Genomic DNA, 16,504 nt, shown 5'->3' on the forward strand with positions numbered 1-16,504 from the left:
AATTTGGGGTTTTTAGGAAATTACCATTTGATTGGAAAATATATTACTCACATATAAGCTATTGAGTCAGTGAGAGTCTCTGAATATTAGTTAGGATACATGGTTGACATGTTAGCAAAAAAAAAAAAAAAAAAAAAATGAATATACCGCTCCAATAGCTAGCTAGAAGTAGCCTAATGGTTAGATGGTTGACAGTTAGCTTTTGGATAAACTAGAAATGCATGGCTACAATTGATAAATGGTGAAATAACGTTAGCTAAAACTAATGACTAGGTAAAATGGTTGAAGTAGTTGACATGTTAGCTAAGGCATAACGAGTTAAAATAGTTAGGTTAATGTAATGGTCTGGATAAATAGATGAAATAGCTCAAAGTTGGATAATTGATTGAAATTGATAACAGTAACGTTGGTATGAAGTCCCTATTGCTATGGAGAACTGCAATTTCACTCAGCACAACAGACCCATTCAGGAATATTACAGAAACATTATGCATTACACTAGACACAAATATAGCCTATTATTACAGTGACGCCAGTCCAAAATGTGTACCGTTAAGGTCAGTAACGTTACTGGCACACTCACTGTGAGGTGATATCATTGGAAAACTGTAACATTGCTTAACGTTAAGGTCACTGTCAACTCACTACGGAGCCCCACATGTAGCCTACGCTGAATACCAGTGTGAATATTACTGGAACATCATAGAGATATCTGAGGGGAAGTTAGTCAACTCACGTGCCGAGGACTTCTTTAAAATCAAAAAATTTCTTGATGTCGTCGACTTGTTTTTTCCACGTCTCTCCTCTGCCGGTGTCTCCGTTCTCCCGGGCCATGGCGCTGCTTTACCGGCCCAAGTCCGACCGACACTGGGCTGCGGGAGGAGGGATGCGAGAAACAAATGAAATAAAAAGGGAGCGGTAACGTTAACGTTATCTGAAAAAAAGTAGAATAAGCCGAACTGAATGTGACGTTAAGAGGTTTGGAGTGTCCCGGTGGTCTGTGCTCCTCTGCTGCAGGACCATGTGAGTCCTCCTGCAGGTTACCGTGTCCCTGCCGCCTCAGTGGCTCCCTCCTCCTCCTCTTCTCTCTCTCCCTCCTCCCCCTCCTCCTCTCCGGCCGTCTGGACCGCGGATGTCAAGTCAAGAGGAGATAACAACACTTCTCGTCGGCGCTTTCATAATAAAAGCCTGTGTATTTAACGTAGGCGGATGAAGCTATGAATTGGTTGCTATGATGTTCCATTAATAACAATGAAGTGTATATACCTTAACCACTATTGCTACCATTACTAGGACTAATAATATCAAATCAATACCATCATCATCATCATGATCATCCTCATCATCATACACAGTTCTACATATAAGCTACATTTTCAGGCTTGATAAAAACATTGCATAAATAGCAGAAACAGTAAGCAAGGAACCTGGAAGTATACGCTGTAGTGCAGAGATATTCAACAGGGGGTCCTCAGAGTAAGTGCAGGGGGGGGCTGCCAAATTATTTAAAAAATAAATAAAAATAAAAATAGCAAAGTTCAATTGGCCTATTTGTAAAAAACAAAACATTTTATTTACACACTGAAGATAAGCTTACTAAGCCATGTAGTAGCCATTCAGTTAAGCTTAGGGATTCACTGTGCCTTCCACATGTATGTTTAACATGAAAACATTATGTATAAATAATATAATATCCATTCATTTGTATCCATCCGGCCCAGTTTAATATGCAACTCAATTGTATAGCCTACAATATATGTAGTAGACGATCCCTACTCTGTCTCTCTTTCAGCTTAGGGGTCCTTGGCCTAAAAATCGTTGAAGACCCCTGCTCCAGTGAATTAGTGGTTTAATTGCTTTCGAAAGTCAAATCACACTCAATTGCAAAGGGATAACCTCCAAACTGAACAATTTCTCCTCTCCAAACCCATTATTTTTTTTATTATTTGATCAAACATGTTTACAGTTGGGCTATCATCAATTTAACCAGTTTCTTAAATTAAATCTTTTCTGTTGTGCTTTTAATTTGAAGGCAACATCTCCCAATCTCCTGTATTACGGTGGTTACGCATGTCTAGCTTGACCGCTGAGCTGTTGCCACCTGCACTTGTCTAAACGTCGTTAGTTGCTGCGCTGTCGGCACTTTTTCGGGGTTTCCACTCCTCCACTAACAACAGTATGCGTCGTTTTCGATTGTCAACTCCCTTACTGTATAATTATATAGGCCCTACTGTAAATACACTAAAATCGAGCCGTATTGTGGCAATGCAGGTTATGGCAATAAAGAGAGCTGCATCCTGTCCGACAGAAGGGGAGAGGTGTGTGTGTGTGTGTGTGTGTGTGTGTGTGTGTGTGTGTGTGTGTGTGTGTGTGTGTGTGTGTGTGTGTGTGTGTGTGTGTGTGTGTGTGTGTGTGTGTGTCTGGCCAGCCAGGACGTGGCAGCAGTAAATTCGCAATGCACCAACTTGCTGACAACAGACATCATGGACCCCATCACCATTTAGGGACCCCAAAAGGCGTCGTTATATCTCAACACAGCCGCACGGTGATCAACAGTGACCCCGGCTGCAGCTGCACGTTCACCTGGGTTTAACCGGCCCGCATAGGACCTGGATTACAAAGTTTCAGTTTGCAGAGGAGCACTGATCCCCAGGACTCTCTTCTGACAGCTGCTGGGGCTGGGATCAGCTCAGGCCGGGTTACTGCTCTCTCTTTCTCTCTCTCTCACTCACACACACACACACACACACACACACACACACACACACACACACACATATACACACACACACACACACACACACAGGGAGGGAGGGAGGGAGATGACAATGTGTTGCAGCCTCAGCTGCTCATGAGTATTCCGGCTGCAAACTACTGCAGCTCTTCCTCAGCTGCAACCAAGGAAAACCCCTCTCCCTCCCCCAACTCATCCTTTACTCCAAGTCAGCAAACCTGACCTCCCTTCCCCTGATGAAAGATGATTACCCAGCTGCAAAGGGAGGAGGAGGAGGAGGAGAAGGAGGAGGAGGAGAGGCGAGGAGGGCATCAGAGAGATGGTTAAAAAGAGGATGAAGGTCGAGGAAAATAAAGGCACATCCAGCTTAAACATTGCCATACATTTTAGTCGTGCACACATACACAAACAATCATCTCGTTGGCTGGGCCATAAAGAAGCATTACATTATAAACCCATATCATCAAATGACTCAGTTATCCTTTTAAATACATGGGGTATTGTCAATTTGACAGATCATATAGGCACGCACACTGAGAGCTAATTTTATCACATTAGCTCATCTAGATGCCGCTCAGGTCACAGCCACGAACCATAGATCTTTTTATTCATTTACAGAAGACATTCTGACATGTCACAGTAAGAAAAGCACAGGTGTAAATAATAAAACAGATGACGGCTTAATTTGTGGTATTACACATGCTGGCTCAGTGTCACGCGGGACATTTTAATAGAACAGAGACATCGTTAATGTTATTGGTAACACCTGTGCTTTTCCTACTATGACATGTCCAAATGTCTGCTGGGAAAAAGGGCATTTCCCAGAGGAATAAATCATCTAACTGGTTGAATTATGTCTCAGTCTAAGTGGGAGGTACAGAAGAAGCTATTTTCTACACTTATTTTAGCTAATGGAAAAGCTTGTTTGGCAAAAAAAAATGCCTTTTCTGTATTGTGGTATCTTTTTTTCTGAGCTTAAGGCTAACATCTTTAAAGGTGCACTATGAGTTCCTGCATGGTTTCAGCGCGATTTAATTTTTGTCTCAAATTGAAGGCATCTCTCCTTGATCCGCTAGCTGCCTGCCCCCTGAATACACTGTGAAAAAGCCCGGTCTCGGGAGACAACACAGGGGGCATAAACGTCAAACAAACACTAGGGGGACAGGATAGGCACCAAAATAAAACAAACACGTTCCAGCCAATCACTGACAAGTTGGTTGGGGGAGGGGGTGGGGGTTAAGGCCGTTACAGACCAACCAGATGGAAGACCGTTGGCAGAAAAGCCAGCTGGACTGATCAGTCTTCCCGAGTTGGTCAAAAAAATGCCTCGGAACACACCAGAGCGACGAGACGTAATGTGTCTCCATAACAGCAGGCGGCGCTAATCTGTATTGTTGCCCAAAAAAATGAAAACCTGCAGCTGATTGGATGAACACGTCACGTGGGTCTGGCTGCTGCTTCCGGATTTTGGATTTTTCAACCGGCCATTAATGGCGACTCATTCAGAATACGATCTCATATTGTAATAAAATAGTTCACCGAAACATGTTTCTGAAAACATTTTAAGCGAGAAATGGGCCATGCAGTTGCTGAATCTGTCTTCATTTCAGATCGACAAAGGTCAGTTTAAAAGATTTTCATCTGATTTTAAGAGGCTTAGTCACAGTCATCCCGCTTGCCATTTCCGGGTGAGTCCCGACTGCCCTGTCTCTGACTGAGCATGTCAGGTCGGCCAAAATGAAGGCCGACAGCTCCTCCAATGGACGACGGCACGGAACACACCGAACAGACTCGAGTCACTGACCTCGCCAGACTGTCCGACGGCCGATTATCGGCCCGGTGTGTAGCTGCCTTTAGTGACATGGGAAACATGGGGGGAGGGGCGAGCTTGCTCTCTTTTGTTCGGTATTTATTTGGAACGTCAACAGAAGTGACGTCATGCAGGAACTCATAGTGCACCTTTAAGCTACAGAGACTGTGGTTATTTGGCTCCGCCTACTGATTTTACTCAACCTATGGGATCACTTCTACCTCAGAAATGTTTTTCTTTTCTTCTGTATTTTGATCTACACTTTACGGAAGCGTAGTGCTGTCACGGCAGGAAAAAAGTAAAAACGTTATTACGTGAAAAGCTTATTGTAATAAGATGTTTTTAACGTTATAACCATAGACTGTATACAAGATTATAACAAGATATTTTCACGTTTTAACATTTTTCGTTTCTAATTATTACAACATACAAACTTATCAAGTTATAACAAGAATATTTTATTGTTATTACAATGTCCTATTTATCATGTTATGTCACAACGTGAAAAGTATCATGTTGAATAAATATATAATAAATGATCACGTCATAACGTGAAACTATACGTTATACCGTACTGATAAATAGTATATTGTCAACCTAATAAGTTTGTATGTTTAAACAATAACGTAAAAAAAATCTTGTTATGACGTGAAAAACATCTTATTACAACAAACATTTCACGTAATAACGTGATACTAATACATTTTTCTTTTTCTGCCACGGCAGCATTACGCTTCCATAATACTGAAGGTATGTAAGTAAGTTCTCATTTTAAACTGGCATTAACAGATTTTTTGGGATTTGATTGGCTACTTGGGGGCAGCACAACACGCTGTAAACCATTTGCAAGCAGTTGCATATCCTCATAGCAACAATAGCATTCATTTACTGTATGTCCTCCAGATGACTCCATCTCCTTTTAGCCGTGTTCTGGTTTCCATCAACTCCTGAGGGAAATATCTGGCTCTGTAGCAGCTAAATGCTCCACTACGTTCACCCGCTGGTTGCCTACTTTGTCTGTTGTTTGGTGCTGGGTATGTGGCGTACAGTCGCTTAAACATATAGTAACTGATGTTAATCAAATACATAGGCGTAGATTTTCCCCAATATTTAGAAGAGGTGTATTTGTCAAATACGAAAGACAACACACTCCCCAAAAGAGGTCAAAAAATAACCGTTCAGGGGGCTCAAAACATATACGAGAAACAAGAATTGTGTCTACTTGTGATACATTGGGGTAGCCTAGAAATCTAGACGCACCCTATCGGCAGCAAATGTAATTTGCAGCCAGGGGGTCTAGAAACTCTCCGTTGGCTTGCGAGCTGGAAAAACCAAACTCTAGCCGGGCCAATCACATCGTGTATAGAGTCGGTGGGCGGGCTTAACATAATGACGGCAGAGTTACGACGGTTCCGCGTGAATGGACCTTTTTCACAGCAGACATTTTGACTTGTCATAGTAGGAAAAGCACAGCTGAAATTGATAACCTTAACGATGGCTCAGTTCCATCAAGTGTCCCAGTAAGCTATTTCAGTGAGTCAGCATGAACAATACCAGGGCCTCTCCTAAGTGGAATGCAGCCATCATTAATGGTTTGGAATACACCTGTGCTTTTCCTACTATGACATATCATCATGTCTGCCGTGAAAAAGGTCTATTCCCAGCTACTTAATAACAAAGAAGATGGCTGCTGCTGTTGGCGAACAGCGGTCTTTTTAGAATCGGCTTTGGCTGAGACACTGGAAGACTTGGAGTTAAGCTTTTCTTTGAGAAAAGAACAAAGAACGGCACTGAAGTCATTCTTAACAAAAGGAAGATGTGTTCTGAGTTTTGCCGACCGGATACGTTTAATCTATCAACTAGTGTTGCTCTGCTTGGTTGTAGCGCTATCCTATTGCGTGCAGAGGGAATTTGAAAGACAACTGTTTATCCCGCCCCTCGGATTGAGCCCCGCCAATGGTGAGTTCCCAGACCCAACATCTTGATGTGGGTCTGGCTTGTCAGGCTAACATTTGGGGGGTTAAAGAACACAACAGGGCTGTGAAAAATAAATTTGTATGTATTTTATGTAGATTTAAACTTTAGAGCTTATGGCTTTAACAAGGTTTCATTCTCTTAACAGATTTGGTATTAAGATGTACATGAACAAAACAAATTACTAAAATAAGTAAATCTACCACAGTCAATACTCATTAAGATGCAGCAAAATATGCGGTTGTATTGAAAATACATGTGGAGAAGATATATGTGAAGAAAATGTGGTCTGTATGGAGGACACATTTAGCCACAATAACACACCCCGCCCATGTATGTTCACTAGTGCATCTTTCACTTTGAGATATATTTTTTATAATCAAACTGATTCTCTCTGAATTTTCAGACACATTATTGAAGCAGTGAAGTTAATATTATGGAGGATAGGATACACTTGCTCCGGCCAGTAAGAGCCCCTGTTACTTCTGTGTGATTGGTTTTGACCTAAGTGTGGTTCATTTTCTGATTATCTTTAAATTGCAGAAACATTAAATAGAAGTATATTTAAAAGGGGGGCATATTAGATACTGTAAATGGGAAAGACAAAAATGAATAGGAGATAGGAAGACAACAAATTACATTTATTTCATTGATTTAGAAAGTGACAGTGACACACAGGTCCTTGTGTCTTCCTGGTGCCCAGGGCGTTTTTTGCCAAGGGACCCTTTGGGCCCTCCCTTGACCCGGGGCCCGGCACATCGGACCAGGTGATGCCCACTGACGGTGGCCCTGGTGACGCATGTTTTGTGGGTTTCTTCTGCCTGGTGGTCCAAATTGCTCTCTTTGGTAAAAGGGTCTGGCACGGTAAAGTGGGGTGCTGGGGTTTTTTGGTCCAGTGTTTCCCCTTTTGTCAAAGCATGACCTGTGTAACGAGAATTTATTCCACAAATTAAAAAAACTATAAAGCAACAACACTTACAAGACAAGTCCCTCAGTCACAGAAAACAAGTATGTAACGCGTCAAAAGTGTTACATTGAAACTGGAATTTCCTGATGATAGCAGAGCCATCACACTTTTAGTTTATTCTACACCAGATCTAAGGATTTTGTGACATGCTGCAAAAAAAAAAAAAAAAAAACGATTCCCAAGTGTTTTTGTGTCCCTATAAAATTACCTCACGTCATGCTTTGCCTTCTGTCTCCCTCCTCTTTTCTCTTTTCTCCCTCCTCTGGTCTTTTCTCCAGGTCCCTTGTGACCCGAGCATTCTGGGTGTCTGCATAGATTATAAATTGTTTCAATCTCTTTAATATTAGAAGTTAAATATACATTTAAGCTGTAATCTCTGTGATAAAAACAAATAATAATACAAAATGTAACCACGGTCTGTGTGTTGCCATTAGAAGACTTACCGCCATTCCTCTGCATCCTGTACAGGCTTCGCACAGCGTCTCCTCTTTCTCCTTCTGGTTCTATTTCTCTTTTTTGGCATGGCAACCATGACAATGTCACCGTCTGCCTGAACACGTTTAAGAACCACTCTTCTCCTCTTTCTTTGTGGACCGAGGTTGTCTGGCCTTTTGCATAAAGATAAATAGTAGTTTGAATCTCCAGAATCTTAACGCCTACAGTAAATCATCAATACAGGAAAGTGATACAACACTTACCTTCTGATACCGGCTGAATTGAAATCTTCCCATTTCCTTTTATAGGAGGGTTTTTCTTTGTCCTCCAAGCCTTCTTTTAGAGTTTGCTCCTTCTTTTGCACCTCAGGTGGCAAAGTCTGCTTGATAATGGACCTGGAACAAAAAACACTCAAACGTTTCCTTTGAAAAGCTCTGGCGCGACTCATCCAGGAAGACTTCTTTATTTCCGTTGTGTCCAGTCTTCTCCTCTTCCTCTCTGGACCGAGGCTGTCTGGCCTTTTGCATAAAGACAAAAAGTAGTTTGAATCTCCAGAATCTTAACTGCAACAATAAATCATTAACACAGGGAAGTGATATAACCCTTACCTTCTGATACCGGCCGATTCCAGATCCTCCCATCTCCTTTTAGGGGTAGGTTTTGGATTGACCTCCAAGCCTTCTCTCAGGGTTTGCTGAACTCTGGACCCCCCATTATTGGATATGCGGCTGTTGGAAGACCTGAACGCTAGCTCAGTCTGTCCACTTATGGAAAGTCTGGCCATTAATTTGCTGAGCTCTTTAATGAGAGGATCCTCGTCACCTATATCATACTAAAAGAGAATATTTGGATACATGTTTAGACCATCTGTCAACTAAACACAAGACATAAAACTAAATAACACTTAAATCAAATAAGTGTCATTTAGTTTGATCAAAGAATAATCAAATCACCTGTGTAGAATTATTAAACTTAGTCATTGATAGACATGTCACTCCTACTGATTTAAATGAAATGGCATCTTCTTTAATTTAATTCAAATCCTGTTCACATTCCTGCCCGTCAAGCAACTTCAAACAATTGTACATTCATTTTTAGCAGACTGTAAATAACTACATTGATACATATAGTCATGGAGAAATAGCAACTATCTATCGGCTTACTTGTGTTAATCTGTTTTTTTCTGCTTAGAATAAAAGATCAGTCTACATTACATGTGAGTACATACATTAACTTAAAAATCTAATTATATTTAAATTGGAAAAGAAAAGAAAAGCCTCAAATCAGTTTGAACTAGATAACAAATAGACATTTAACTCAGCTTACCGTGTGGTGATTTGGCCTCTGCAAGTTGCTTTTTCCAAACATCTTTGAAATACTTGTTGAATAAAACAGTTAAAAACGGGATGTCTCTCTGTGTCTGTAATCAACGTGTGAAGATATTGGAATGACAACCAGACCTGAAATGTTCTCTCCTGTAGACTTTTGTGATGTAGAATTCCAGAACCATTATGGGGTCATAATGGAACCTTCGGATCAACTTGATGACTTTTAGCTTTATGACTCATAAAATACTAATTAAAGGTGTATCATCATTTATATGTTTTACAACTTAGCAAACGTCTGATTCCTTATATTCAGTTGGAAGAAAAAACTACAAACACAAAATCACATCTACAAACAACCTTCATAACACAATGTATTTGTCTTCATTGAACATAAACGCTATTGGACTAAACTAAGCTAAAAAAATTACTCCTAATAAACTAAACTAGAATTCACCTAATCAGAACAGTCTCGTTACATGAAAATGTGCTTTTCTTCAAAAACACTTAATTATTTATAATAATAATACCATAATTATACCTCCCAGTCAGGCTGATAAAATAAAATAAATTGGCCTCTGAGAAGCAGTGCTTATTAAATGTTAATAACTAGAAGTTGTCATCTTCTATATGTTAAGCTTAAAACTATTGCCTTTTTGGGCCCAAATCCTAATTTCAAGCAGGATACTTAATATGTATAAAAATATACATACATACTACATACTAATACTTTGTATTTTATAGCTATATATATATATATATATATATTATTTTTTAGAAGAATTAAAAAAAACATTTCTTAAATGTCATCTCTCCCATACCACACACACACACACACACACACACACACACACACACACACACACACACACACACACAACCTTTTAGATATTCTTCATTCAGGTGGCCCAGTGTGTGCCCTGTCTTTCCCCTTGCTGTCTTTTATCTCACTTATCTCACTTGCGTCAGCAGATGTTATCCAGTCATGTCCTATTCCTTGTTCTTGATGTTCACCTGACAGTCACCTATATGTCTTTTAGGTAACGCATCCATTCGAGCTTGTTGGCATGGACCTGATAGGGAAGCTTGTGCCCCTTATCGTCCTCAAACCAATGGTCTTGTTGAGAAAATGAATGGTACCATACAAAGGTCAGCAAAATGGGTGGGAGTTGTGAACCTGTGAATCAAGAAATACAGCCCCTATTAAAGTTATTTCTACACTATACCAGAGGGATTAGTGCAGAAATTGGTCATGCACTCGGCATTACAAATCTTAGTAACTGCAGTTAATTATTTATGGGCCTTTTTTACAACATATATTCATATTCAACCATATATTCAAACAATATACTGTATATATATATATATATATTTATATATAAAGAAAATATATATAGATTACATATTTTTTTCATTCCATTTATTCAAACTTAACATATATACAGCATGCAATTAGATATATAGATAGATAGATAGATAGATGGATAGATATGTATGTACAACTAAAATACATTCTTTTCCTATCACATTTCAGAGCTCTGAGAAAACTTGTAGGGCAGAGGCCCGACACATGGGACCAGCATCTAGATGCTGTGATGTTTGGTCTATGGACCAAAAAACAGTCAACCAGTACATTTTCTCCATTCTATATGATGTTTGGCAGGGAAGCCAGATACCTGTCCCAGGTCCCTGAGGAGTACATGCTATTTTTTGTTGCAAGTGATTGCTTTGACTTTTTGAAAGAATTTGTATTGATATGTAATACGTTATGATATTGTATACAATATTATTTTTAAAAGGTGGACAGCAGCATGGAGAGGGCTGTGGAGAATGACAGCCCCTACAGAGGACATTATTAATATTAGTGATGCCCTGCAGGCTGCTCGACACATCATTGCCACAGGCCACATCAAAAACGAAAAGACCACAAAATCAAATTTCAAGGTGGGTGACAAAGTGTGGCGGTTGAATGTGAGAAGCCAGCGGCGAAAGGGCGGAAAGTTGGAGCCTGACTTCTTGGGGCCTTTCACAGTCATAGCTCTACAGGACAAGAGTGCTGATCTGGAAAGTGAGGGAGGTCATGTTTTTCCTAAAATCAACACTGACCACCTGAAAATAGACATTGAGGAAAAGGAAAAAATACCACATAAGATCCTCAACTCCACAGGGGTAACCTCCATCTCCACCCCTGCTTCAACCTCTGACTCCACATCCATCCCTGCCTCCATCTCCACCCCTGCTTCAGTCTCTACTCCTACCTTAAACTATGCCTCCACTCCCACCCCTGCCTCAACCTCTACCCCTTCCTCCTGAAGGGCAGCCTCCACCTCTGACTCCACATCCATCCCTGCCTCAACCTCTGCTTCCACCTCTACTCCTGCTTCAACCTTGAGCTACACTGCATCAGCTACCACTGATAAATGTATGTCTTTCTTTCACGCTACAGTAGTGACACCTGATCAAACAGTTTGTCGATGTGAATTCATAGAACGGCAATTGTTTTATTACAATGTCAGTACTTTTAGCTAAGAAGCATTATTTCTTTTATTTACCTACGTTTAAAGCTATCGTGCGTAGTTTCTGTCGCCCCCATGAGGAATTCTTAGCAATGACAACAACACTGTCAGCGCGTTCACATGATACAGCCTTTGCAATCCTGAGTTAGGGGGGAGCAGTCCTTTTTGGCATGGGCTCATGGAGCCTGCTGAAATGTGACTGCCCCCCCCCTAACTCGGGACAGCAAAGTCTAACAATCACCCAATTTGCTATACTTGCATGGTATGAGGTCTACTAAACGTCCCGAAAAGCTTGTCTTTGTCAGCCTTTGCAATCCTGAGTTAGGGGGGCGCAGCCCTTTTTTGGCATGGGCATGGAGCCTGCCAAAATGTGACTGCCCCCCCCCTAACTCTGGACATCAAAGTCTGACAATCACCCAATTTGCTATACTCGCATGGTATGAGGTCTACTAAATGTCCTGAGAAGTTTGTCTTTGTCAGCCTTTGCAATCCTGAGTTAGGGGTGGGCAGTCCTTTTTTGGCATGGGTTCATGGAGCCTGCCGAAATGAGACTGCCCCCCGCCTAACTTGGGACAGCAAATTCTGACAATCACCCAATTTGCTATACTTGCATGGTATGAAGTCTACTTAATGTTTGCCAGCCTTTGCAATCCTGAGTTAGGGGGGTGCAGTCCTTTTTTGGCATGGGTTCATGGAGCCTGCCGAAATGTGACTGCCCCCCATAACTCGGGACAGCAAAGTCTGACAATCACCCAATTTGCTATACTTGCATGGTATGAGGTCTACTAAACGTCCCGAAAAGCTTGTCTTTGTCAGCCTTTGCAATCCTGAGTTAGGGGGGCGCAGCCCTTTTTTGGCATGGGCATGGAGCCTGCCAAAATGTGACTGCCCCCCCCCTAACTCTGGACATCAAAGTCTGACAATCACCCAATTTGCTATACTCGCATGGTATGAGGTCTACTAAATGTCCTGAGAAGTTTGTCTTTGTCAGCCTTTGCAATCCTGAGTTAGGGGTGGGCAGTCCTTTTTTGGCATGGGTTCATGGAGCCTGCCGAAATGAGACTGCCCCCCGCCTAACTTGGGACAGCAAATTCTGACAATCACCCAATTTGCTATACTTGCATGGTATGAAGTCTACTTAATGTTTGCCAGCCTTTGCAATCCTGAGTTAGGGGGGTGCAGTCCTTTTTTGGCATGGGTTCATGGAGCCTGCCGAAATGTGACTGCCCCCCATAACTCGGGACAGCAAAGTCTGACAATCACCCAATTTGCTATACTTGCATGGTATGAGGTCTACTAAAAGTCCTGAAAAGTTTGTCTTTGTCAGCCTTTGCAATCCTGTGTTAGGGGGGCACAGACGACATGAATTTCAAAACTCCGCTGCCAGTATGTTTGTGACAAGTGCTTCTGCTTTTGTGCGACCGCAGCAGATGTGTTTAGCTATAGCCGAGTCAGAGTACAGTTTTGGCGTTAACTTCATAGCACAGTCAAGCGATCTGTATGAGTGTTGGTGGGTCACACAGTGAAACACTGAGGTCAGCTCAGCAGCAGCTATTTTATTATACATGGAGTCATCCTCCCGCTTAAAGAAGGATGAGACCAAAGTGTTGGTACGTACAGTTGTGCTGTTAGTTATATGTAGTTTGCTGCTAGCCTGACGTCTGACTCCCCCCCCGTGTGAAATACCAAACTCCTTCCTACATACATTGCAAAACGCTTTGTTTGCATCACGTAAAACTGCAGTAATCCAGGGGTATTTCACTACCCAGTCCTCCCGGTACCTGCAGAGACGTTTTTGCTTTTTAGCTACGTGTTCATCGGATCACCAGCCTGAGCCTCCATTTCAACAATGAATGAATGAATGAATGAATGAATGAATGAATGAATGAATGAAAAATAGCAATGCGTGTTATCAAAATTCGCGCCTAGCCGCCTACATACTATTGCAGCCAATGAGCAGCCGACGGGAGCTGTTCTATCAGAGTATAACTACTCAAGAGTCTGCTCTTGAGACTTTGCTCTAATTTTCGGGACAATTAGGGCAGGATTCGGGATTCGGGACAACTGCTTGGATTTCGGGACTGTCCCGAATTTTTCGGGACGTCTGGTCACCCTAGTTAATATTGGTGCACATAACTATTTAGACTGACCAACATTGCCCTCTAGCGGCAGGCAGTCTGTTTTCGGCACAACGCCCCCCCCTTGCTGACAATTGTCTGGCACCGGCGCTGGACATGCGCCATGTGGATGCGCCAACAGTGCTGTTGTCATTACTTTGAATTCCAGATGGGGGCAACTGCAACCACGCACTATAGCTTTAAATAATCCTGATTTCAATTCAATATTAACCTAAAGAATTGTGATTATGATCTTTTTTTCCATAATCGAGCAGCCCTAGTCATATTAACTTATTACAATAATGTTCATAATATCTTCTTTGGCAGCATCAGTATTTTTCTGTTCCCCCCATGTTCATTATGTTATTTGCTATTATTTGCTATTCTTGGATTCTAGTTACATGAAAATACTCAGTTGCCAGTTTAGTAAAGGTCCAATGTGTAGGAATTTCTCCCATCTAGCGTTGAGATCATATATAGCAATCAACTCTCTCTCACCACGCAGTTCAAAGTACGTATTACAGCTACGGTAGCCTTCACTCTTCAAAAAGCCGGTCCTTTTTCTTTTCCTGGGCGAAGAAGAAGACTCCTGTTCCTGAAATTTGGATTTTGAATACGTGTGGTCCTCCATGTTTCCTTCTTCAAACGTGCCGGGGCCGGGAAGCTACGATACGAAGCTCCAACGCCAGTTCTCAGCTAACGACTCTGCGACTGTCTGGAAAGGACAAGCCTAAAACCCCCCACTCCTTCAATGACCGACCTGCGCTGACCAGCTGTCTCCAGTGTTCACAGACATTTTTAACACCTCACTGGAGACATGTCACGTGCCAGCCTGCTTCAAGACCTCAACCATAATCCCTGTCCCCAAGAAGCCAAGGACCACAGGACTTAATGACTTCAGACCCGTCGCCCTGACCTCTGTGGTTATGAAGTCCTTTGAGCGCCTTGTGCTTTCACACCTCAAAGCCATCAGCCACCCCTGCAGTTTGCCTACAGAGCCAATAGGTCTGTAGATGATGCAGTCAATTTGGCCCTCCACTACATCCTCCGGCACCTGGACTCCGCAGGAACCTACGCCAGGATCCTGTTTGTGGACTTCAGCTCTGCCTTCAATACCATCATCCCGGCTCTGTTTCAGGAGAAACTCTCCCAGCTTGGTGTGCCTGACTCCACCTGCAGGTGGATCAATGACTTCCTGTCTGACAGGAAGCAGCATGTGAAGCTGGGGAAACACGTCTCCGACTCACAGACCATCAGCACCGGATCGCCCCAGGGCTGCGTTCTTTCTCCTCTGCTCTTCTCCCTGTACACCAACAGCTGCACCTCCAGTCACCAGTCTGTCAAGCTTCTGAAGTTTGCGGACGACACCTCCCTCATCAGACTCATCTCTGATGGAGACGAGTCCGCCTACAGGTAGGAGGCTGACCACCTGGTGACCTGGTGCAACCAAAACAATCTAGAGCTCAACGCTCTAAAGACAGTGGAGATGGTTGTGGACTTCAGGAAGAACTCAGCCCCACCTGCCCCCATCACCCTCTGTGGCTCCACAATCGACACTGTGGAGTCTTTCCGCTTCCTGGGAACTATCATCTCCCAGGACCTCAAGTGGGAGCTGAACATCAGCTCCCTCATCAAGAAAGCACAACAGAGGATGTACTTCCTGCGGCAGCTGAAGAAATTCAACCTTCCAAAGACAATGATGGTGCACTTCTACACAGCCATCATTGAGTCCATCCTCACATCCTCCATCACCATCTGGTACGCTGCTGCCACTGCCAAGGACAAGGGCAGGCTGCAGCGTGTCATTCGGTCAGCTGAGAAGGTGATTGGCTGCAATCTGCCGCCGCTCCAGGACCTATACGCCACCAGGTCTCTGAAGCGTGCTGGAAAGATTGTGGCTGACCCCTCCCACCCCGGACACAAGCTCTTTGAGCCACTCCCCTCTGGCAGGAGGATGAGGTCCATCAGGACCAAAACCTCACGCCACATAAACAGTTTTTTCCCCTCTGCCACTAGCCTTCTAAACAAGGCCCGGAATCCATCCTGACTCTCTCCACACCCCACCTCTGACTCCTCATGCCACTGTACCTACTCTGCTGTAGCATTCCTTTTTACTACTGTTTGACTTATTTTACTATTTATTTAAATTTATTTTATCGTTATTAATACATACTGCGTGTATATGTTTATATTCTTTTTATCCTTCTTATATTTGTATGTGTGACATGCTCCAACAACACCATGACAAATTCCTCGTATGTGTAACGTACTTGGCAATAAAGCCCTTTCTGATTTCTGATACCCATTAGCAGCATTAGCAGCACCTGTGAGTTTATCATGTGACAGCGAAAACGCGAAAGGCGGAGCAGTATGTCCTGTATGTCCCTTACCGGCTAACGTATTTCAAGATGGCGCATGAATATGGAGCGTCTACTCCAGTTCATGCGAATGCAAACGTAAAATTTCAAGCCAAAAGGAATACTTGGAATTGATGGTGGTGGTAAATATTCATGAAAAAGGAGAAGTTTGTGAACGGGTAACACAGATTTTGATGATGAACAACTAAACATGTGGGCCTTTAAGTACACCTCGCTAAAACCAATGCAGTCTAATAAAACAGCTCTGC

The 16,504-nt window shown here is 42.6% G+C and overlaps 2 protein-coding genes across 4 annotated transcripts in view; both read right to left on the reverse strand.

Moving 5' to 3' along the window:
* camk1da (calcium/calmodulin-dependent protein kinase 1Da) overlaps positions 1-1,097 on the reverse strand; it is an 86,236-nt gene extending 85,139 nt beyond the window's left edge. For all 3 annotated transcript variants that reach the window (XR_004895977.1, XR_004106081.2, XM_031306097.2), the window contains exon 1: positions 737-1,097. Coding sequence is in view for 1 of the 3 variants with exons in the window: in XM_031306097.2 (XP_031161957.1) it covers positions 737-834 (98 nt within the window). In the remaining 2 variants the exon portion in view is untranslated. The remainder of the gene's footprint in view (positions 1-736) is intronic.
* A 6,041-nt stretch (positions 1,098-7,138) lies between these two features.
* LOC116054524 lies at positions 7,139-9,952 on the reverse strand. Its single transcript, XM_031306107.2, has 6 exons — positions 9,247-9,952; positions 8,529-8,752; positions 8,184-8,438; positions 7,929-8,093; positions 7,694-7,792; positions 7,139-7,440 (listed from the first exon to the last, which is right to left on the reverse strand). The coding sequence occupies exons 1-6, from the start codon at positions 9,286-9,288 to the stop codon at positions 7,173-7,175; spliced, it is 1,053 nt and encodes a 350-aa protein (XP_031161967.1). The 5' UTR covers positions 9,289-9,952; the 3' UTR covers positions 7,139-7,172.
* Positions 9,953-16,504: the final 6,552 nt, after the last annotated feature.

The sequence above is a fragment of the Sander lucioperca genome, chromosome 20 (assembly GCF_008315115.2).
Source record: "Sander lucioperca isolate FBNREF2018 chromosome 20, SLUC_FBN_1.2, whole genome shotgun sequence".
Lineage (NCBI taxonomy): Eukaryota > Metazoa > Chordata > Actinopteri > Perciformes > Percidae > Sander > Sander lucioperca.